Here is a 22798-nt window from a genome sequence, read left to right on the forward strand (position 1 = left end):
CTCCCTTCCTCTGTGGGCCTCTAGCAGGAGGTGAATCCCAGGTGTTTTCACTTACTTGCTGTGGCCCATTGCTGGAGCCCGTGATGGGTTTGTGCATGGGCTCCTGACACTATTCTTCAATGAGACATTAGGAGAAATCCACTGGGGGGTTTCTGGGAAAGCTTTCCTTGCTTCTAGTAGAAACGTGCAAGATTGTCCCTTCTGCCTCTTCAGATTGCCAAGTGTGGTGGTGATGGCTGCGAGTGTGGCCACCATCTCAAAACCCCTGGAGGAAGTCATCCTAGGGACAGGACAAAGACAGAGGATGGCAGAGAGTCCAGACAGGGACAGGTTCTGGCTTCCTGATGATGCTTTTGGGGTCGCTGAATTAACTAACCTTGGAGCTGCCATTCCTCAACTATGTTCCATTATGTGAGAATATGGATGAGTCCCTTTGCATTAGCTAGCATTTTTTTCTTAGACCTGCAGCCAAGCCATCTTCAAAGATGCATAAGTAGTTTTTTTTAGTTTTTTTTTTAAGTTTATTTATTTATCTTGAGAGAGAGAGAGAGAGAGCAAGCGAGGGAGGGGCAGAGAGAAAGGGAGAGGGAGAATCCCAAGTAGGCTTTGCACTGTCAGTGCAGAGCCCGACATGGGACTCAATCTCTCAAACTGTGAGAGCATGACCTGAGCTGAAATCAGGAGTATGACACTTAACCAGCTGAGTTACCCAGGTGCCCCCAAAGATGCATAAATAATTTAAGATAAAATAAAAAATAAAACTTGAACAAAGGTTATAACCATGATTCATTTATATCATATCTAAGAGTGACATTCTTAAAGTTTATTTATTTATTTTGAGAGAGAAAGAGAAAGAGCAGGGAAGGGGCAGAAAGAGAGAGGGAGAGAGAGAATTCTAAGGAGGCTCCATGCGGCCAGCATAGAGCCCAATGTGGGGCTCAAACCCACAAACCGTGAGATCATGTAAGAGTGACATTCTTAAATATGTGATGAGATTTTTCTGTCTAATGCAGTTTGTTATGAATATGTATGTGCGTGTTCATCATTACCTACAGAAGGAGCCCCCAAGAAGACCAATGTCATTTAGTGCTGGTGGCAAGTTCTAGTTAGGATATTGGCTTGGCTGCTTTAACAGAGGTGAAACAACAGTGATTTTAGAAGGTTGTGAGATTATTTATTCTCTCCCAAAGCAGTTTGGGCTGACAGGCAGTCAGGGAAATGGGTAGCCTGCCCAGTGAGGTCATCCAGGGTTCTTCTGTGTTATCCACTAGGATGTTATCTCCATGTGAATCAAGAAAGCTGGCTTACCACCACACCAGGGATTCAGAGCATGGGAAATTGTGGAAGAAGGAACGTCAGAATGAGATAGGCCTGATAGCCTTCTTTTGACCCAGAATTGCACATAATACTTGTAAGCATAAGTCATTGGCCAAGTTGATCATATGACAACAGCTAGTTGCCAGGGATTCTGGGAAATAGTATCCCCAGCTGAATGGCCATGTATCCAGCTAAAACGTAGAGGATTCCATTAGTAAGAAAAAAGAGCAAATAGACACCTGAGAACAGTTAGAAGTGTCTGCCACATAGTGTGTCCTCTACAGTGGAGAGGGAGAGCGTCATGAGGACAAAGCGCTGGGTGTCACTCTCTGTGAAGTAAGGACTTGTGTCACAGGTCCAGTCTCCCTAAGCAGCCTGGAGCCATATGCCTGGCCTCTCTTCTGGTCAACCAAGGGACTTGAATCAGTGATGTTTAAAACCTCTTCAAGCTCTGACCTTCTATGGCATAGTCTGCAGGCATTCTAGTTTTAGAGCTGGGGCAGAGACAAAGTGGAAGCAGAGTGAGTACTTCATATGTGGGTGGCAGGTATTGAAACCATGCAAGAAGTCACTGCTAACTTATTGAGCACTTATTAGGAACCAGGTACTGTGCTAGGTCCCTTACACCTGTTAACCTTGTTAGCCCTGACACAACCTGTGAGCTGGAGCCTATGGTTGTTTCCATTTCATAGATGGGGAAACTGTGGCTCAGTAAGGGTGTGAGAAAGGCTCTAGACCTAGCCAACCGATCTCTGACCCCCCATGCTTAACTACGTGTTGTGGGAAGGGCTGGGACATGAGGTGGGATTTGTGGGGTGTGACCAGATCATAGTGAACCCTGCAAGTAGGGTTAAAGAGGCTTGGGCCTGATGCTGCCCTTCATCGGGGCCAGGCTTGGGATTGATCTGCAGCATTGATTGGCGTCCCCACCGTTACCCCATAGCCAGGGGATGGCTGTTGCCACGTGCATCACATCTGGGCATGATCTCTCACTACCCCAGGGTAAAAGAACAGGCTGTTCTTTAGGAGGAGAGTACCTGGTAAGAGATGAGCCTCAGGAGGGTCAGCTTTGGGTCAGAGTGCAGTATGAGGCACACCACTTGCCTAACAGGCCTCCTTTAAGGTGTTTGCCCCTGTGAGTCGAGCTGAGCCTGTGGCCTGCTCCTGTCCTGTATTCCCAAAGGAGGCCAGTGCCAGGAAGACACAGAACCTGGCCCTAGAAAGTGAGAGCGGTCCGTGAAATTGGCCTGTCCTTTAAGCTGGCACTGATTAGTGGCGTGGATTCTGGGATCATGCTCCTCCTGCTCCGGCCTGGAAATTAGTGGCTTTGTGCCCAAAGGGAGTTCCAGAGAGGGAATGGGCATCAGTGCATGTATTGTCTTGATGGTGGGACTCCTTGGGGTCATCAGATAGGCTGGTCTGGGTAGGGGGAGTGAGACCCTTGCAGCCCACCTGCCTGTGGGTGCCAGCCAGAGGTGAGGACTCCCTGGCCCGGCCCCATGGGGCTTCTGGGCAGCCAGATTTCCTTGGGCACAGCAGCCTCACTCAAGGTGCAGCTGTTGGGTGGTGCCTGGACTAACCCACCTCCCTTCTCTGGCTCTTGACACTCAGTACAAACAGTGCAAACCTTCCTGTTGCCCCCCAGCAGCCAGTACAGTTTTACTTAGTGCTTTTTCTTTGGTTCATTCTGTTTTTCTCAAATGCAATTATAAACACACCAGCTCCAATCTGCTCTTCAAGACTGAGCCCTAGGGGCGCCTGGGTGGCTCAGTCAGCTCAGCATCCGACTTCAGCTTAGGTCATGATCTCATGGTTCGTGAGTTCGGGCCCCACGTTCGGCTCTGTGCTGACAGCTCGGAGCCTGGAACCTGCTTCAGATTCTGTGTCTCCCTCTCTCTCTGCTCCCCCCACCCCGCTCCGCCTCACCCTGTGTGTGCACGCTCTCTCTCTCTCCCCCTTTCTCTCCCTCTCTCTCCCTCCCTCCCTCTCTCTCTCTCTCTCTCTCTCTCTTTCTCTTTCTCTCAAGAATAAATAAACATTTTAAGAAAATTAAAAAAAAAAAAGACTGAGCTCTAGCTGAGCCTCTTCCAGAAATCCTATCCACTCCCTTTAGGTCTACGTGGTTCTCCTCCTCTCCCCACTCCCACTTCCCCCTGATGGCACCGGGTTCATATGGTGTAATGGTCTTTTTACTCATTGGTCCACTGACCAGTCTGTGAGCTTCCTTCCTTTCTTTTTTTTTTAACTTTTAATTTCAAACATACACAAAAGCAGAGAGGATCATATAGTACATCCTCAAGAATCCCTTACCCAGCTCCAAGAGTTGTCAGCATGTTGCCAATCTTGTATTAAGTCCTCCTCAACCTGCTCCCACCCTGAATATTTTAAAGCAGTTCCTAGATCTTGTATCATTTTTCCATATATACTTCTGGACCTTTTAGCTGTGAGCTTCAGGATGACAGTACTGTGTCCTGTATCCTGTGTCCTGTGTCCACAGCACTGTGGATGATGCCTGACACATATTGGCTCTTGAGAAATAATGTTGTTTTGAGTCGACTAATTGGGTGAATGAATTGGCTTCAGCCCCTAGAACTGAGCATGCATTCTGGATGCTGGAATTTGAATAACAGAATGTGAATAGCTGCTAGGAGCCCACAGCTTCCTTGGTGCCTGTCCTGCTGCCTGGGGTTTCCAGGAGGTTCTGAAATCTGTCTGTTATTTATGAGACTTTAAGGTTGGTTTATTCTTAGTCAAGCATCTTTGATTTTGCAATGAAACTCTACTTTGAGGTGACATGGGGTAGAGAGGACTATTAAGATGTAGCTTTTACCTTTGCTTGGTTCATATTTAGTTCACAATTATAGGCTTGGGGTTTGATTTTTTTTTAATTATAATACCATATTTACTTGGGCCAAAGTGATTAAGACCAAAAAAACAAAGTATAGAATACATCTAAAGCATTTTCTTTAATAACATCTTTCTATTCCTGGTAATGGTATTTTAACTACGCAAATAAGAGATAATTGAATACACATTTTTCTTTCAAGCAGTTGTGGTCATGTTTAAAACCGTGAATTCTGTACACTTTGAAGGGAACCCTGAGACCAGAGTCACTAGATGTGGCATTTCTCACTCTTACGAGGTAGAAAAGCAGGCCAGGGTTTGGGTTTTTGGAAATCTCTGGTGGTAGAATGGTAGTTTGTAAAAATGTCTTTGACATGTTCCTTTTTACTTTTAAATTCAGAAACAGTATTTACCACAATATAATGAGAAGTGCCTATTGACTGGTCCTTTTTTCAAAATTATATTCTAAAATATTTTCTTTCACCATTCAGATCTGTTGTAAAGTTAAATTAAAGTTGGCTGGGTTTTCTGTTTGTTTTATTTTTTGCTGTTTCATCAGGAATTCAGAGTAATAATTCTGTTTATGGATTTAAGATATTTTTACCATGTGGTTTTAGCGCAGGGAATAAGGCTGTGCCCAGTAGACATCTGATGACTATGTAACTTATATGAAACATAAAACAGTTGTTTCTACAAAAGTATTTATAGGAGTTGGATTTGGTCACCATGCCATATTGAGTCTAGACTGTCTTTTCCTTGGAAGGTAGGGGGTGGGACTTGAGGATGTCTGAGGACAAGGAGGTGTGGATGCCGTGCTGAAGTAGGTCATGAGCCAGCATCTCATCCTGCTGCTGTAGCAGTGAATCTTCCCATGCACTTTATTTTCTGGGCTGTGAGTGAGCAGGCGGTGGGGTTTCTGCCATGGACCCAGAGACCTGGCTTTCACTTGGCATGACTTGGACAAGTCTGATGGAGTGTCTGGGGGAGTCACAGTATACCCCAGGAGTGTGCGCACACAGCCCCCATGGAAGGAATACGCAGGAACACGCCTGGAGGGAACCACGGATTGTGTGACTTCCTGAGCGGCTGTGTGAGCCTCCTCCCTGCAGATGGAAAAGAGAATGGGTTCTCTGGAGAATGGGCCAGAGCTCAGGCCACAGAGACAGAGCCCATTGGCTGGTAATCCTCGTCTTCTTAGGATGGGGCCCAACAGAAGCTGACATAGATGTTCCAGGCTGGAAAACCTGTGGCGGGGGGCGGGGGGACACCACAGATGAGTCAGCTGAGGGAAGGCTCGTCATGGTAGAGGAGTCAGGAACGGGGCTGCAAACGTGGCTGACTGCTCTGATGGCTGGGGCTGGTGAGTAGGGAAGTGGCCAGTGGCCAGTGGCCAGGATTTGGAAGAGGAACCACAGCACGGGGCAGAAACAGCAGCTCAGGGGAAAAGGCAAGTCTTTGTGTTTAGATAATGATGCAAGGATTCCTCCAAAGCTGGGCAGTCAAACACAGCATGTGCCTACTGCTGCTGCTGGTGTATGTTTGCTCCTCACTGCCTTCCCGCTCTTACTCTTATTCCCAATCTTATGAACATCGGGATCCTCGACTCGGAGAAACGAAGTTAGTTGTCAAAGAGACACACAGAAGGTAAGCGGCAGAGCAGGGAATTGACCCAGATCTGCAGGTCAGTGGAGCCTCCTTTTTGCTTCTGCATCATGACTCCTCTCAACTGAGGAAGTGTCCTCCCCGAAGGCAACTTTTCTCTGAACCATGCGCCCAGGGGCCCACATGGCACCTGCACATGGGTACACACACACACACACACACACACACACACACACACATTGGGGTCCTAGCTCTAGCTGCAAACACATTTGTCTTCAAATCCATGTGAATTTTAGATACCATGTTTATTTAACCATTTTAAAAAATGAAGAAAGGGGTGCCTGGGTGACTTAGTTAAGCGTCCGAACATCAGCTCAGGTCATGGTCTTCTACCCACGTGGGGCTCTGTGCTGACAGCTCAGGGCCTGGAGCTCATTTCGGATTCTGGGTCTCCCTCTCTCTCTGCCCCTCCTCTGCTTGCAGTCTCTCTCTCTCTCTCTCTCTCTCTCTCTCTCTCTCTCTCTCAAAAATAAATATATTTAAAAATCTAATAAAAAAAATTGAGAACAAAGCATGACCTTCCTCTCCAAGTTTTCTAGGAAGATGAGCCCCAGAAGAAGGCATGTGTTCTTCCTGGGGCTGGATGTTGCCACCCCTTCCTTCCAGTCTGTGTGCACAACCCCCCGGGGCGGTGATCACACCAGGCCTGTCCCCAGCCCAAGTGGAAGTAATGAGACTCTGACCACATCCCTGGCATTTGCATTTGGTGGTGGTGCCATAGGAGAGTCAGAGGGGGAGGGTGCAGAAATCCTGAGAGCGTTCGGGGGGAAAGCATGGGTGTTCCCAGATTGAGGCCCGTGTCATCAAATGGAAAAGCTACAGATATGTAGAGAATGTCAGTAGCCTAAAAACTAGAAGCAGTCAGGCAGTTACACAATCCCTGCCATCTGGTTAACGCGACACATCCTCAGTATTTTAAATCTGGAACTAAATATAGACCTTTCTGAAAAAGCACGCAGCATATTGAGGAGTGTAGGCAAGTGGAGCTTTGCGTGTGCTTCCTGCAGATGACGATGTGGAGCTCTAGAGCCTGGCTTAGAAATCCCTAGGAAAGACGCAAGGCATTTCTTCTTTGTCATATCAATTAGCTTTCGTTTTGTATCAAGTCCCAAAACGGAGTGGCTTCAAACAGCAACCATTAAATTTGCTTTTGATCCGTGGGTTGGCCATGCAGTCTTTAGTCTGTGCTGACTTTCTTCATATCCATCTGCTGGTGGCATGGCCAGGCTGGCCTTGCTCACATGTGTGGTGATGGGCAGGCTGGTTGTTTCAAGAGAACCTCAGCGGGGACCCCTTGCTTTGGTTCCATGTGGTCTCTCACGGCCTCCAGGAAGACAGCTGGTAGCCGGGTGTCTTTCCATGGTGGCCACAGTGTTCCAGAAGCAGCAAAGGAGGACAGGCCCCAATGCATAAGTACTTCTCAAGCCTCTTCTTATAGCTGTTACTGTTGTCTCCAGTGGCTGAAGTGAATACCTTGTCCAAGCCTAGAGTCCATGTGGGAGGAAACGACACAGGCCGTGGATACAGAAAAGCATGAACAAATTGGGGACTATCACTACTACAAATCCACCGTGCTCTAAGCCTGAGATTTAACTCCTTGAGTAGTGGTTGTTTCCACCTAAGGCCCACCAGAAGACAGCTCTGAACAGTATTGTGGTTCATCCTCATGTAAAAAAGGCAGTGTCAGGTAAAACCGTAGGCGGAGTACTGGTGGCCTCACCTGCCAGAAAGTGTGGTAGGAAATCCACTGAGAGGCTTGGAAGCAGCAAGTAGTTGAAGGGCCAGACCTGGCCCAGCACAAGAAGAAAGACCCTCGCCTCCCATACCCAAATGCAGAGCAACCAAGTGGCAGGTCTGGTCTCTGAGGTACTGAAGCAAGACGTACCCCCAGGCTCAGAAGTCAGAGGTGGGTGATTTCCCAGAGCAGCAAGGTTGTTTCCCAGGCTCAGAGTGAGAGAGAGGCCCAAGTCAGCATTTGAGCCAGAGCTACAGAAGGAGGGATGTGGACGCGAACGGGTGAACGTTGAGTACTCGAGTACGTGGAGGAACCAACGAAACAAGTGAGGGAACTATTCCTGTTACCTAGGAGGAGGGAAGAAGTGGCAAAGTGAACTGAGAGAAAGATGAGGTAGTAATGCTAATAACAACCATTGTCCTTTGAATGTCTGTCACATACCGAGGATTGTGCGTAGTCTTTCCTGAGGGAATTAGTCCTGAGTCACAGATGAGGAAACTGAGTCCTAGAGAGGTTAAAGAACTGGCCTATGTCACTAAGATGAGTGTTCTGGCCCAGGTGTGTCTGACTCCCCAGGGCTGTGGCTGTCTTTCAGCACCATGCTGCTGGTGGGGTGCACAAGAAAGAACATCTTTAGGGGGACCTCAGTGGCTCAGTCGGTTGGGCATCTGACTCTTGATTTCAGCTCAGGTTATGATCTCACAGTTCATGGGTTCACGCCCTGCATCAGGCTCTGCACTGTTAGCACAGAGCCTGCTTGGGATTCTCTCTCTCTCTCTGCACCGCACCCCCCCCCCAACAAACAAACAAACTTAAGAAGATATAAAGAACATTTTTAGGCAGCAAGGACCGTAGATCCCTCTTAACAGTAGAGCTCAGAAACACCCCAAAGGCCATCTCCCAGGCAGGAACACTGGAAGATGTTCATGTACAGGAAAAGATGGTGGCCTCAGAAGGTGTCATGGTAACAGAAGGGGGAGGAGGGCATAAAGAAAAGCTCCAGCGTATTTATTGTCAGGGGTACAGAGATACCCCACAGGGGACATTTGCCCTGAACTTCCTCCTCATTTTGTGGTCTAATCTCCACCCACACACCGCACTCACCTTCCCCAATCAGAAGGATCACCTTATAAGAAGGTCATTGATAAAGTGGAATAAATTGAATCAGGAATGACTGAGGTAAGGAGAGGGCTTTGAAACCCACAGGCTGTTTAACAAGGAGCTGCCAGCTGTTTTCGAGTATCTAAGAAGCCAGCACATGCCAAGAGTCAACTTGTTCTGGTTGATCCACAGCTTGCAGCTAGAATCAGTGTGCAGACCTATTGGGAGACACTACAACAAGTAAAAACAAACTGTAGAGGCACAGAGATCTTGTTTGTATCTTGTCGCCATGATTTAATAACGTGTGCTCTTGATTTGGTTTTCTGCTTGCGTATTAGAAGCACACACATCTGCCCTGCAGAGAGTAAAGGAGGTCATGTCAAGGGCCCCACATGGTGGCTGGTTCACATTGTGCTCTGTGAATGGAAACCTAGGGAATGATGGTTGTGAGCAGTTAGAAGTTCCTCGTTCCAGGGCGCCTGGATGGCTCAGTCCGTTAAGCATCTGACTTCGGCTCAGGTCATGATCTCAAGGTTTGTGAGTTCGAGCCCCATGTCGGGCTCACTGCTGCCAGTGCAGAGCCTGCTTCAGATCCTCTGTCCACCTCTCTCTCTGCCCCTGCCCCCTCACGTGCTCTCTCTTTTAAAAATAATTTTTTTTTTTTTAAAGAAGTTCCTGGTCTCTGGGGAAGCAGAGCAAAGTTAGAAGGCTGCCAAGGGGCTCATACCTAGGTTGCAAGGGTGGCTGAGGGAGCATTGTTATTCTGCCCACATGGGGTATGTTTTGAAAACGCTGTGGCCAGTGTTTGTAGGTGAATGTTGTCGCCTTCCATGCTCATCCCCTGGGGAGCTGGGCCAGGCAGTAGAGGCTATCCAGGGTGGAGGGCAGAAACCTTGACTCCGATTTTCCTTAGGTTGTTTTCCTATGGGGAGGTTTACTGTTGAACAATCAGCTGGGCATTACCAAAGACACCCCCCGAGGTCAAGGTGGCCCAGAGCCACCCAGGCTTAACACTTTGTTTCTGGGATTGGGGTTTATCAGCATCAAGGATTCACCCTCCTTGTTGCCACAGAAAGGAATACCTGTAGTGCTATAGTCCAATGGACCCAGGTTCTGTCTCCTACTGTGACCTCACCCTCCTTGGGGGTTCAGTGCAGAAGTCATTGCCCCTCACCAAGCACAGATTCTGCTGAGCTGCTTTCAGATCCACGCGTGTCTTTTCAGACCCTCTCAGGTAGAGTTTATGAGGAGTTTGAATTTTGGAAACAGAGAACATTTATTTGGGGTCCCAAATACATTAAATCTGGGGTGGGATCAGCCAGGGTAGTATGCTGTTTTAGCCATGATGCTAAACTTGTGAGTCTAATGAGTCCCCTCCAAGGCAGGGAGGGGGTGTCCCCAGGAGGCGTTGCAGGTCATTTTGGGATGCTAGGCACTGGCCCTTGGTTAGGGGTGGTGACTAAAGGGACAGAAGCAGTGCTTATTTGAAGGTTTAAGGTTGGGACCTGTTTGTTAACAGAGATGCTGGTTGCCATAGTACAGGCTCACTTGTGAGGTGCAAGTGTATTTTTGTTAGTCTTTTAGCAAATGTTCTCTTTTTGTAGAAAGTCTGACAAATGTCTTTAAAGGAGTGGTTCCCAAAATCCCCTGCAGGGCCCTTACTGGGGTTAGGGGCTGGGAGATAAGGGACTCCAGCACTCTGGATCATACTTCATTCCCTACCAATACACTTTTTAAAAAAAATAGGTGAGAGGAGATAAAATTCACATACCATCCAGTTCACCCAGAGTGCACAATTCAATAGCTTTTAGTTTATGTTATTCGCAAAGGTATGCAACACTCCCCACATCAGTAAATGAGTTTTGTCTGGTTGCGTCTCTTGGGGCTCTGAAGGAGATTGTATCCGAAAGAGGAAAAGATGCCTCCACTAAGAGAAGGTTTGAAATTTTTGTTGTCCTCTTACTGTACCACGTTGAATCTTTTCTGAGGAGAGTGTTGTTTTCAAGTTCTATCTGGAACCCCAGAGAGAATCAGGAGATAAACTGGATGTCTAAGACTGACAGGTTGCCACCTAGAGCCAGCATTCACTTTTCTCACCAGTGCCCATCATTCACCATTTTTTTAACGTCCTTTTGCACTGCTCTGACATGGTTAGAGGAAATAAGCATGGGTGGAATGGGGCTGTGGGAAGACCAGCGGACGCCGCTGAAATAGGGTCACCGGTCCAGATGCGAAGAGGCCTTTGATTAGCAGATGGAGCTATGAGTGTAGGGACGAGTCCTCTGGGACACTCCAGCCATCCCCAAAGGCATTACTGCGGGACGTGTGACAGTGACTGGCATTCAGGTTAAGGATTAAAATTTTAAAAAGACCAGAATCATATTAGCCCAATATTCACCAAAAAAGGTTGAAGATGTAGAAGTTGGTTGTCAGCATTGGGTGAGTACGTGCTGGTCAGTAAACACTTGTCTGTCTGGCACACTGTAAGTGCTCGATAAATTTCCTTACCTTTTTCTTTGGAAAGGTCATGCTGGAAAGTATCTCATTTTCTTTTGATGTCAGATCAACGAAGCGTTCACGAATTGGTTTCCTCCTCTTAATGTGAAGGGATCATTCTCGGCTGCTCTTACTTGGGGGCAAAGACGTAACCAACAGTGGGCTATTGTTCTCCGACTAGGATTCCCGCTTCCCTCTGGAGGACTGGGCTAATTGGATTATTTTCAGTTGACAAACTTGGTTTTCCACCTCAGAACACATGTTTATTGCCTCTGTTTTATTCACAGGATGTGTTCCCGATTGGAGGTGAAACCATGAAAGGAAAATAGAACGAATAATAATGCTTTTCCGCAATCGCTTCTTGCTGCTGCTGGCCCTGGCTGCCCTGCTGGCCTTTGTGAGCCTCAGCCTACAGTTCTGTGAGTATCGCCTGGTGTCACTGGGTCGTGGTAGGGGAGGGGGCTTCATTCTGAAATAGAGGGCCCTTGTGGGGAGCAAACAAGTAGGCCCCAAAGCCTTTGTTTTTCAAATGAACAATGCAGTTTAAAACAACTGAGTCTTTTTATTGTTGGTACTGATGGTGAATGGTTGTGAGTACAAATCCCAAACTGCAGAGCATTGTCCTGAGTGTCTTTTTTGGCCATAAGGAACTAGAGTGCTCACTAGGCCTCATGATACGTTTTTGGCTTTTGCACAGATTACTAAATTGCCCAGTTATTCTGCCTTGGATTCCCAAGGTAGAGACACTGAGTGGCCCGGCTTGAGAAGAGATATTTGGCTGCTGGTTGGTTCTTTGAGCATCAGGTGTCTGTTTTATGTTCGGTGAACTGTGGGGCTGCCGTTGTTGGGGAGGGTGGGGGAATTAGGTACCAAACTCTGTTTCCTGGGGCAGCAAGGACCATGCATGGGAAGTCTTGTGTGGTGAGGAAGAGCAGGGCCGATGAAGTCAGTCCACGGACCTCACCGCCCAACACTTTGTCCTTCACGGGGAGCCTGTGCTCAGGCTGGGCCCTAAATCTGCGCACCCCACTGCTCCCCAAGAGTGGCCATCCTCTAACAGAGATCCAGCCCTGGCACGTCCTTGGTTGGAACCCCTCAGCTGTGGCCAGTGGTGTCTGGGAGGCTCTTTGCCCTCTAGGCTCCACCTCCACCCGGCGCCCCCCCCCCCCCCCCCCGCCCTTGATCTCTGTGCTGTAGCAGTGCTGAGTTACTTGGCATTCTCTACATGTTTACTCTGTTCTCTGTGCCCAGATCCCATCAGCCCCTCTGTCTGGAGTGCCATCCTCCTCACCTCCCTCCCATCCTTTTCTCCACATGGTTCATTCAGTCCTTTTCTCCTCTAGAAACCTTCCATAACCCCCTCACCCCTAACTTGGTCTGGTGCTTCTTTGATGCACATCCAGGATGCCCTAAACCTGTTCCCCTCCTTACATTAACCATGTAGTATTCTAATGCTCAGTTCTTGTGTCTCTTCCTTCAACAAGACTGTCTGTTCAGGGGCACCTGGGTGGCTCAGTCGGTTAAGTGTCTGACTCTTGGTTTCAGCTCAGGTCATGATCCCATGGTTTGTGAGTTCGAGGTCCGAGTTGGGCTCTGCACTGACAGCTCAGAGCCTGCTTGGAATTCTGTCTCCCTTTCTCTCCACCCCATCCCTGCTTGTGCATGTGCTTTTTTTTTTTTTTTTTTTTTTTTTTTTGCTTGTTCATAACCTGTGCGTGTTCTCTCTCTGAAAAATAAAATTTAAAATATATATATATAAAACTCTGTGTTCTCTGAGAGCAGGGACCATGTCCTGTTTCCCCCTATACCCTAGGAATTGCACTGCCAATGACACAGTAGGTGTTTCATGACTGTTTATTAAACGAGTCATGAATGAATGAGCTACACCTGCTCCAAAAAACAGGCTGATCCTAATTCCCTCTCCTTCTGGTGCTGTGTACTTGAAGCTGACAATGTAAGATGCTGGCAATTTTTTTTTTTTTTTTTTTTTTTTTTTTTTTTTTTTTGCTGTCACCTGCCTTCCCTCCATTATACCAGCTCACCCTGATGGGTGGGAGACAAGTGGTTGGCACCCATCACTGCCTAGGACGGCTCTGTGAGGAGGTGGCGTTTCTGTTGCCGCTTGAATGATGGAAAGAAGAGCAGGTGGTTCAGCAAGTGGGTTGTTCTGAGTGCACTGGGGAACGTGGGACAGACTTGGCACTTGGAATAAGTGGTTTGAAGTGAGGAGGCTTTGAGCAGGTTTCCCTGACACACCTCCATGTGACATACTCCATGCACACGTCCGGTACATGTGACAGGCTATCTCTAATACAAAAGACTATTAAAAATACTCCTTTTATCCTTCCAGGATAGGAAACGAGGTCAAGAGAGGGTGGGCATAGGAAGTTTAAAGATACTCCAGATGGTTAATGAACCATAAAATACGAATCCTTTCTAAAAAGACATGTGCTAGGACCCTCGGCAGTTTAATTGTTCATAACTCGTCATGAAAAATTTTTCCCTCCTTTGGTTGGAGAGGTAGGAGGGTACAATCAACCTTGAGTTTTATTCTGAGAAGCTGACAGGTCCCGAGACATGAATGTGGGTTACTTGTGTTTGCTGCGTTTCTTTTGCATGAGGTGGTTTCCACGTCACTGAATTGGCCAGTGTGTTTTGCTTATATAACTCTTCTGAAAGTACCTTCTGTTTTAGGAGAGCCAATTTTCAGCCATACTTTTTTTAAGGAAAATTTTGCAGAGTAAATTAGGCTGCCTGGGTTTGAGCTCTTTATTCTTGGCTACATCGGAGTTCGGGAAGATATTAAGATATGGATGTTCTTACTGCTGTTCTACTTCTAGGTAAACTGTAACTTTGGAATTTACCCATTTCTGTAGAAATGGAGTTTAATTGCTTTATTTAATTGTGTCGCGGGTTGCTGGTTATTATGGTGTGAGGAATGGCACTAATTGATAATACGAAGGTATATGTTTGACTAACGCTTCTGTGTTCATTCCTACCCTAAATTATATGGACTTTTTTTCATCATTTCTTTTGACTAATATTTGAATGCCAAATTAGCACACGTAACTATTTTAGGTAATATTTTTGAGGCAGTCAAACATAACATAGTTTTTCTCATGCATTAAGTGAACAGTATAGTTTTATTTGCTTTCTGCAATGATCATGTATTTTGTCTTGTTGATAGTTTTCTTTTTCTGGTGTTTTGAATATGGGAAAGTTATGACCCGGGTTACAATTTAAAAATCATGTTGTTTAAATAAGCATTTCTTCCTCTTGGTGCAGAAAGTGGGTCTGTGAACTCGGGTATGTTTAAGTGCTTATGTGTGTTGGGCGTTTTTCTACAGTGTCGGGGTGGAGGTGGTATGGAAAGGATATAAAAAAGGTTAAGACACAGTTCATAGTTTCTCAAAATATGTTTCTTTTAAATGGCGTTAATGCTAACAGCCTCTAATGAAAATCATTCATTTTGTATTTCCAAGTCCTTGATGTTTTTGAATTTGGAAATAGGGAAATGCTGAAATTCCTGATGTTCGAATTGTAGAAGGGAACAAGGAAGGCATGCCTATCTTTAGTTCTGGTTAAAATGTTTACAAGTGGAAAAATTACTTCTCAAATTAAGGCACTCCGTTAGTGCAACTGGGCAAGAGGGCCAGGACGTGAAGACTTGTGAATGATTAGTTATTTTCTAATCATCAGTTATGTTATGTTAGATTAGATTAGTTTGATTAGTTATGTTTCTGCTCTTTGTGCTCTTTTGTAACCGTCCATTTTCTTGCTTCGGTTCAGCCTTTCTTTAATTCTTATTTTATGCTCATTTCACCAAGTTCCACCCAGCATTCCCAAGATGGCAGTGTGACAGGAGTGCGCAGGCTCTGGAATGACAGCCTTGGATTTGAATGCTGCTCTGACACCTACCAGCCGTGTGCCCTTGGGCAAGTTCGACTTCTCAGAGCCTGTGTTTCTTCTGTAAAATGGAATTAATTGCTGCTTTGCAATGCTGGTGTGAGAACAGACACCTTGCAGGGAAACCCTTGGCTTATGGAAGCATAGTCAGTGTAAACCTTTTAAGCAATAGCACAGAGTCCCGTTACCACATACCATCTTCAGAAACCAGGGCTCTTGGTGTCCCACAGGCTGCCGAGCCTTGTGACCCTTCAACCACTTGTCAGGGAGGAGGCTTTTGAAATATATCTTACATTTATTTGGGTTTGATTAGACTTCATTAGCCGAGATAGCAACCAGTCTACACTGGGCACATGGCACCTATATCTGGGGGCAATTTTCCTGGGCAGAGCCCCAGTTGACCAGAGCAGATTCTGAAGGAAATTCCGAAGATGGATTAGAGGTTCAGATCCCCAGGCAGAAGAGGGAAAGTTACCTGCAGTCGTGAAAGCCAGGGCTGTCTTCAATATCTGAAGAACCTTTTCTGCAGGAGTCATACCTGTTCTCTGTTGGCCCAGGTGACCATGGGGACACATTCCAGTTAGGCAGAAGGTGGAACAGCCTAAAGGTCAGTGTCATACAGAGGTGGAAAGCATAGTGTGCAAATTCTGGGGCCTTGCTCTGCAAAGAGGAGAATATTAGGTCATTGGGCCTGATTAAGGTCTCTTAAAGCTTCGAAGTTTCATGAATTTTACCTTTTTTGGTTGATCCAGTGCCATGAGTATGTATAACTTTGTCCTTCAGCAAATGTTCCTTGAGTTTCCACCACGGGTTAGATCCTGGGCCGGTAGCTTAATCCCTCAAAGGCCACAGGAGCCATTTGTCTACTGGAAGAGAATCATGACAGACACTTGGAATACAGATTGCATTGTGCTAACACAGGTAAGAGGCGATAGCATGTAAGGTGAGAGGGGGTAAGAACATGGCTAAAGAGTTAGACTGCCTGGATCAAATCCCTGTCCTGCCACTTACCAGCTAGGTGATCTCAGCCATATCATTTACCCTCTCCATACCTCAGTTTCCTCATCTGTAGAATAGGGATAATGATGGTTCCTATTTCATAGCGTTAGTAAAGGATTAAGTGAGGTCATGTTTATAAAACGCCTAGAACAGTGGCTGGCGCATAGTGATTGGTGTATGTATGTTTGTTAAATAAAATGGATTAGAGATAATTTATGGCAGGGTGATATGGGAGGATAGAGGACGAGAAGCTAATTTAGACTGGGAGTTCAGGGAAGACTCCCCTGCAGAGGTGACCTCCTTGAGGGATGAGTAGACGTTGGCCGTGGAGGAAGGTGAGAAGAGCATTCCTGCAGATAGAGATGGTGTGCAAAGGCAGTGAGAGAGCAGGACCAGTTTAATCACCTGTGTGTAGCTATTAACGTGGACAAAGGCTGGGGCCACCTGCATCCCCACGTGACGTCCTGAAGGCTGTGGGAAGCCACTGAAGGAGGGAACACACCAGCAGACTTCTGTCTTGGAAGGACCACAGTCTGGGATAGTGTTTGCCAAGTGTGGGCTCCTGAGCACCTTGAGCAGACTGGCCCTGGGGACTTGTAAAGAGTACATATTCCAAAAACAAAAAAAGAGCACATTTTGTGCCCTTCCTCCAGAATCCAAATTTTGGCAGGAATGGGACCCAGAAATCTACATTTTTGACAAGTTCCCTGGGTGAGTCTAGTGAGCACAAATTTTGGACACTCCCGGTTTGGAGGCTGATGGAAGCACGAAGCCGGGAGGCAACTCAGGCCATTTTGCCTCCATAAAAGTCTGAGGGTGGCACCCTGAAGGTGTTGGCCCAGGGAAGAAGAAGCAAAGCCAAAACGGCAGGTGATGGGTTGGTAGAGTGGGTCACGGTGATGGGAGAAGAGGGAAGACCCCATCAGGACACACGGGAGTCTGCCTGGGGTAGTTCGGTGAATGCCTTATTCACTAATCCATTCATGCGCTCATTCACGTAAACATCTCATCTCCCCCTGGGTTAAGTGTGCCAAAGTCTCAAGGCCCAGCCCATGACATGGCCTGCCCACAACATGGCCTGGGAGGTAACCACGTGGAGCTGATGGCTCCGTGGGACTGAATAAGGCCCAGACAAGTGGACAAGCTGGTCACAGAGCAGGACGGGTAGTTGGGGGGTGTCTCTGAGGTGCATGGAGGTCATTGGAGGTCCCCAAAGGCAGGCTGGGTACTACGTACTGCTGGAAAGTGGATTTCAGGATCTGAGCCTAAGAGAGACTCTGTCCAGACCCCCTGCTGGGGCACTCTGTGTTCACTGTTCCTGAAGCCATGACTTGGAGAGACCAGGTCTCCTGGGGGCATGTAGAAGCCACTCCAGACTGACAGTTTTGTTTGGCCCAACCAATGTTTTCACATTTTTGCTTTTATTTATGAATGTTTTAGAACTTAGGCAGTTTCACCTAACTTCCAGCCCCTCTTTAAAAAAAAAACAAAAAACAAAAAACAAAACTTTCCAGCAAGCTGAGACCCATGGTCCCTTGCAGCGAGAGTAGCTGGAGCAAGCAGCGAGGTAGTGGCCGCTCCCCATGGGAGTGTGCAAGCTCTTCCTTTCTCCACAGTCTCCACTTGCTAAGCCCTGTCACCTTGGAGTTTGTGCCCTGTCACACAGGTAGAGGAAAGAGAGGACAGGGCAAAGATGAAATCTGGGCAGACAGAGGAAGGGAAGCCATGAAGGAGACAGAATGGCAGCAGATAGGGCGCTTGGGTGGCTCAGTCGGTTGAGCATCCAACTTCAGCTCGGGTCACAATCTCGCGGTTTGTGAGTTCGAGCCCCGTGTCTGGCTCTGTGCTGACAGCTCAGAGCCTGGAGCCTATTTCAGAGTCTGTGTCTCCCTCTCTCTCTCTCTCTCTCTGCCCCTCCCCCACTCATGTTTGCTTGTGCTTTCTCTCTCTCTCTCTCTCTCTCTCTCTCTGTCAAAAAAATATATACACATTAAAAAAATTAAAAACAAAAACAAAAAAAGAATGGCAGCAGAGAGATGGGTTTCCAAAGCCAAGGGAAACAGGTGGGCAGATGAGGAGCCTCAGCTTAATCACGTGTGTGTGCGCGCACACACAGTAGGCACCCCAGCCGAACCAGCTTAGTGTGTGAGTCATTTGTGTGTGCGTAGTATGAGTGGTGGTGTGTACGTGTGTCTTCAGTAGTTTCCCAGCTAGCTCTCTTCCAGCAGGGCCACCATTTTCCCACAGCCTGCAGTCCTCACACCCCCTCCCCTTTTATATGCTACTTTGGATCGATCGTCCTCTGGGAAATGGAATAACCAAGTTTGCTGGAACCGTGTGTAAATTAAAAGAAAATTGCCTCTGAGGAGGAGAGTGAGGAGCCCCCGACAGGTGCCTGGGTATTGTGACATTCGCCTTGATTGTTCACACCCAGGCCTCAGCCTGCTCTTTGTAGTTGACTGTTGACATTCACAGCTCCCGCTTTTTTGCACGCACCCTTGAAGGTCTGGGGTAGATGGGGGTAAGGATTTTGCTGAGGCACAAATTTGGATAATAATAGCTGGGAGTGAGCTCCTGGCTGCTGAGCAGGCCTGGCCTTGCCAGCCGACTGGGGGCCTTGTGGTTCCCTGCCCTTCATCCTGAGTCCATTTCATGGAGGAAAGTGTGTGCCCCAGTGGTGTGTGTGAAGTGGGGATTCATGAAGATTTTAGTGTTTTCATGACAAAGATTTGAGGATGCCAAGGGCCTTAGGTATTATGTACTCTATTTTAAAAGCCACAGTAAGGTTCCTCCTAGGATTTTATTTTGGTGAATTGGAGTCAAAAAGAATGAGGAGTTAAATATGAGGGTTTGCATTTTTATCCTAAGTTCTGTTCATAATATCCCAATCTCGACATTATCACTAAAGTTTTACATGTCGTATTTTTAAAATTTCAATCCTTTTCTTGGAGACTTATTTTCTGTTTGATTTCTGAGAGGTTTAACTTTGTTTTTTCTCTGAATGATTCATATCCAACTACCACATAGAATGCGTTTCCCGTCCTGTCAATACTGTTGAATTGACACACACATGTATTCCCATATAAAATACCATATGTACTTTTAGTTAACATATTATGGACAACCTTCCAAGTGATTACAGATGGGTGTATATGTAATCATGGTGTAATGGCTGCGGGAGTATTTACCATTGGACACTTCTGCTGCCTTCCCCCTGTGTCTGTTATAAGCAATGCTTTCATAAACATCTTGGAATGCACATTTGCATCCTCTCACCTAATTATCCTTTTTTAAAATTTTTTTTAAGTTTACTTATTTATTTTGAGAGAGAGAGCGAGCAGGGGAGGGGCAGAGAGGGAGAGAGAGAATCCCAAGCAGGCTCCATGCTTTCAGCACAGAGCCCTACGTGGGGCTCAAACTGAACTGCGAGATCATGATTTGAGTCGGACTCTTAACTGACTGAGCCACCCAGGCGCCTCTTGCCTAATTATTTTTAAGAGAAATTCTCTAAGATCAGAAACTAGGAAGGAAGGGAGGAAGAAATGAAAGAGGGAGGGAGGGAGGGAGGAAGGGGAAAGAAAGAAACAACGCCCCCACTCTGGAAATGCCCCACACACATTAAATATGTCTATTTTTAGCTCATGGAAGGGCCTGCTATGGGATACTCTCACCCCTCCTCCAGTGTAACTACAACGTGAACATGTTCATCGCATAAGACATGTGACGAAAGTGGATTTGGCACACTTAATTTTGACACTTACCTACAGAATTTTTTCACCCACAAGGAAGGGAATCTCATTTTAGAGAAGAGGAGACTATCAGGGGTAGTCAGTAAAACTAGAAAACGTTAGCCAAAGTAGCCAGTGAACTTCGGAGCATATCCGCATATGCCAGGACTGTGTGAGGAGAGGAACAAAATAGGAGAGGAAAGCTGCAAGTGTTTACATTGGAGTAACCGCTGGATGGAGGGGAGCCAAGGACACAGTGCAAGTTTGCCCAGGTGGAGTTTACTCCAACTGCACTGATGAACTTGGGCCCCACTCCCTGTTGCCTTGGCAACAGGGCACCTGCCCCAAGCTGATGACATTAAAAACCCCCAAAACTCAAGAAAGTCCACAGTGGCATGAGATAAGTCATAATCAGAGGTGGAGCCCTGTGATCTTGACAGCAGCTCTGCCCCAGGGGAAGGGGAGGATGGGTGGTTTAAGAAACTAACAGGAATGAAGTCTTGACAGCAGAATCTGAATCTGGCATGTGAGGGTGAAGTCAGGCTGCACCCAGGAAGAACTCTCTGACGGTCTCACTGTCCACACACAGTGCCTCACCCGCCTGGCAGAGCCAGGCTGCCCCCCACCCTGGGTGGGAGGGACAGGGAGTCGGCCATGATGTGTGGCCCCTCTCTGATATGTCTGGCTTGGGCTGCAGCATCACGTCTTGCGCCCCCCCACCCCCCGCCGCCTCCCTTCCTGTCTTTCCTGTATCATCTGAGGGGCTGGACCCCACTGCCCAGGGGTCTGCTTCTTGGAGAATCTGGAACCCAGCCAGAGTTCTGCCTCTTCCCAGCCCCAGGTATCCAGCAGAGGAAGGGCTGGCTGGTCACTCCAGGTACCTGAGGGCACAGGTCCCTCCCTCAGCATTGTCTCTCAGTGAGGGGGGCTTCCCCAAAGCTCTCCCTCACCCCTGGCCATCTCTTCCTAGTGACCCTTCCCACAGACAGACGACCAGCCGCCTTTCTGCGCAGCTGGTTTGTTGGCCTCATTGGGGTTTAGTTTCCCTCTAAAGGTAGACCTTTGAGACAGAAAACTTACTTGTTCCTCTCGAGGGGAAGAGGAAAACAATGTCCTTGGGCCTTAGTGACTCTCACCAGAGCAGGGATAGAAGCATGGATTTAACCTCTGGCAGGACATCCAGCCACACATATGTGCTAAAATGTAGACTGTGGGTTGTTCTAGGTGATAAGATTATGGGTGATTTTCACTTCTTTTTATACCTTAGTGTTGAATGGCTATTTTAGGATGAACACATGTTTATGTCAGTTGTACAGCTCCTTTTGCATTTTGAAAAAAGAAAAATCTCCTGTCAAGGGTGTTGAAATCAGAAACCTGTTTCCAGGCACCTAGGGTTGTTAGCCTGAGTCTGCAGATGTCCACATTGTCTCATTTCAGGGGTCCTTTGAACCCTGTGAACTGCCGGATTCGGAAGCTCGTGTATGCAGTCCTTTCTCAGGGTAGAGGAGCAGTAGCTTTTATCAGATTCTCAAAGGTGAGGCAGAGGGGATTCAGGCTGAGAGATGGTTAAGAGTGGCTGATAGTTATTTTCACAGTTCTTTCTGGGAGCCTGTCCTTGGATGACTCTCTGATTTCTAGTTTCTGTCATGATTTGGCATCCTTTGTGCTTCTGTCATCTCATCCAAAGGACTCTGTTTGGGCCAAGCCAGTTATCAGTTGCCTCAGAGGAGAGTGAGGTTTCCTGGCCCCTCTGAGAGACCATAGCTGGGCTCACGCTCGGGCCGTAGGGGGAACCCAGTCCTTGTGCTCTGGCAGTCCGTGGACTTAGGGTTCAGTTACCCATGTCAGAGAGAGGTCAGGCAAGGAGGAATTAAGAGCTTGGGAACAGTCTATGACAATACCTCCAGCCTGATCTGATGTGAGTCCCAACACCATGAGCTACACCTGCTGTGGTTTACTGGCTCCCTGAATGGGACCAGGCTTATCACTGGGACAAAAGCACTTACTAGATTCCTACCTAACAGTGGTTCACCATGAGCCAACAAGAATGAGGAATGAAGAATGGTTAAGAATGAGGAGAACAGGAAAGGTTGGTTATATTGCAGCCCAAACTGGATAGGTCGGAAAGGACAGATTTCAGCTATTTGATCAATCTTGTCCATGTAAAATCCAGTCTCTCAAAGTAAATGTGGACTTGATTTTCACCTTGCTTGATTTCTACTCCTGCCTTTAAAAGTAAATGGCCAAAGGCAGATAACCGAACTGGTCTTTGGTTGTGGTTCTGTCTTATATTTGAGAATGACATATAGATATTTATATATTCAGTGCTGGGTAGAGGCACAATGGGCCTTTAGGACAATTTAGTGGATTGGGGAGCACTGAGGGAATTGTGGAAATTGCCTGTGGAGCAAATCATTATTTTCTGGCGGGCCAGTGAAGGAGAGAGAATTCAAGAGCCTTTGGATGATTGGGGAGTACAAGGACCAGGGGTATTTTAGCTTGTAAGAAGGTACCATCTTGGGGGCATATGGCTGGCTCAGTTGGTAGAGCATGCGATTCATGATGTTGGGGTCGTGAGTTTGAGCCTCACTTTGGGCATGGAGCTTACTTTAAAAAAAAAAAAAAAGGTGTCATCTTGGATATGCTGAATGTATTTAAAGGAGTCAGAAAAGCTCCTAAAATTGAGTAGTCGAGAGGAGAAGGGAGACTGGTTCATTGTGCTTCTGTGAAAGGTGTGGACACAGAGAGTCTGTATCGCTTCCAGATCCCAAGTTAAAGAGAGCACCTTTTAAGAGCCTGGAAGTAGCCAGAATAATCATTTCAAGGGGCCAGACTTGCAAATAACACTTCTTATCCCTTACCAGACTGCAGGCACTATATGGTGTTCCACAGGCGAGGTCTTCGGTCATCCATGCCACCACTGTGGTAGGGATGCCATTATCTTCATTTTACAGGTGAGGGGAATAAAACATAGTGAGGCAGGAACGTTTGCCCAAAGTCATGCAGCTAG

At 47.1% G+C, this 22798-nt stretch overlaps 1 protein-coding gene across 5 annotated transcripts in view; it reads left to right on the forward strand.

Annotated features, from left to right (window-relative positions):
• Positions 1 to 22798, forward strand: part of PXYLP1 (2-phosphoxylose phosphatase 1) — a 71855-nt gene that overhangs the window by 24570 nt on the left and 24487 nt on the right. For 4 of the 5 annotated variants that reach the window (XM_047876482.1, XM_047876483.1, XM_047876486.1 and 1 more), the window contains one exon: positions 11443 to 11574. In XM_047876482.1, coding sequence (XP_047732438.1) covers positions 11496 to 11574 — 79 coding nt within the window. In that variant the 5' untranslated portion in view covers positions 11443 to 11495. Of the gene's footprint in view, positions 1 to 1587; positions 1839 to 11442; positions 11575 to 22798 lie in introns of those variants that run through there. The other variant, XM_047876485.1, reaches the window with a different exon arrangement.

Source organism: Prionailurus viverrinus, chromosome C2, assembly GCF_022837055.1.
Source record: "Prionailurus viverrinus isolate Anna chromosome C2, UM_Priviv_1.0, whole genome shotgun sequence".
Lineage (NCBI taxonomy): Eukaryota > Metazoa > Chordata > Mammalia > Carnivora > Felidae > Prionailurus > Prionailurus viverrinus.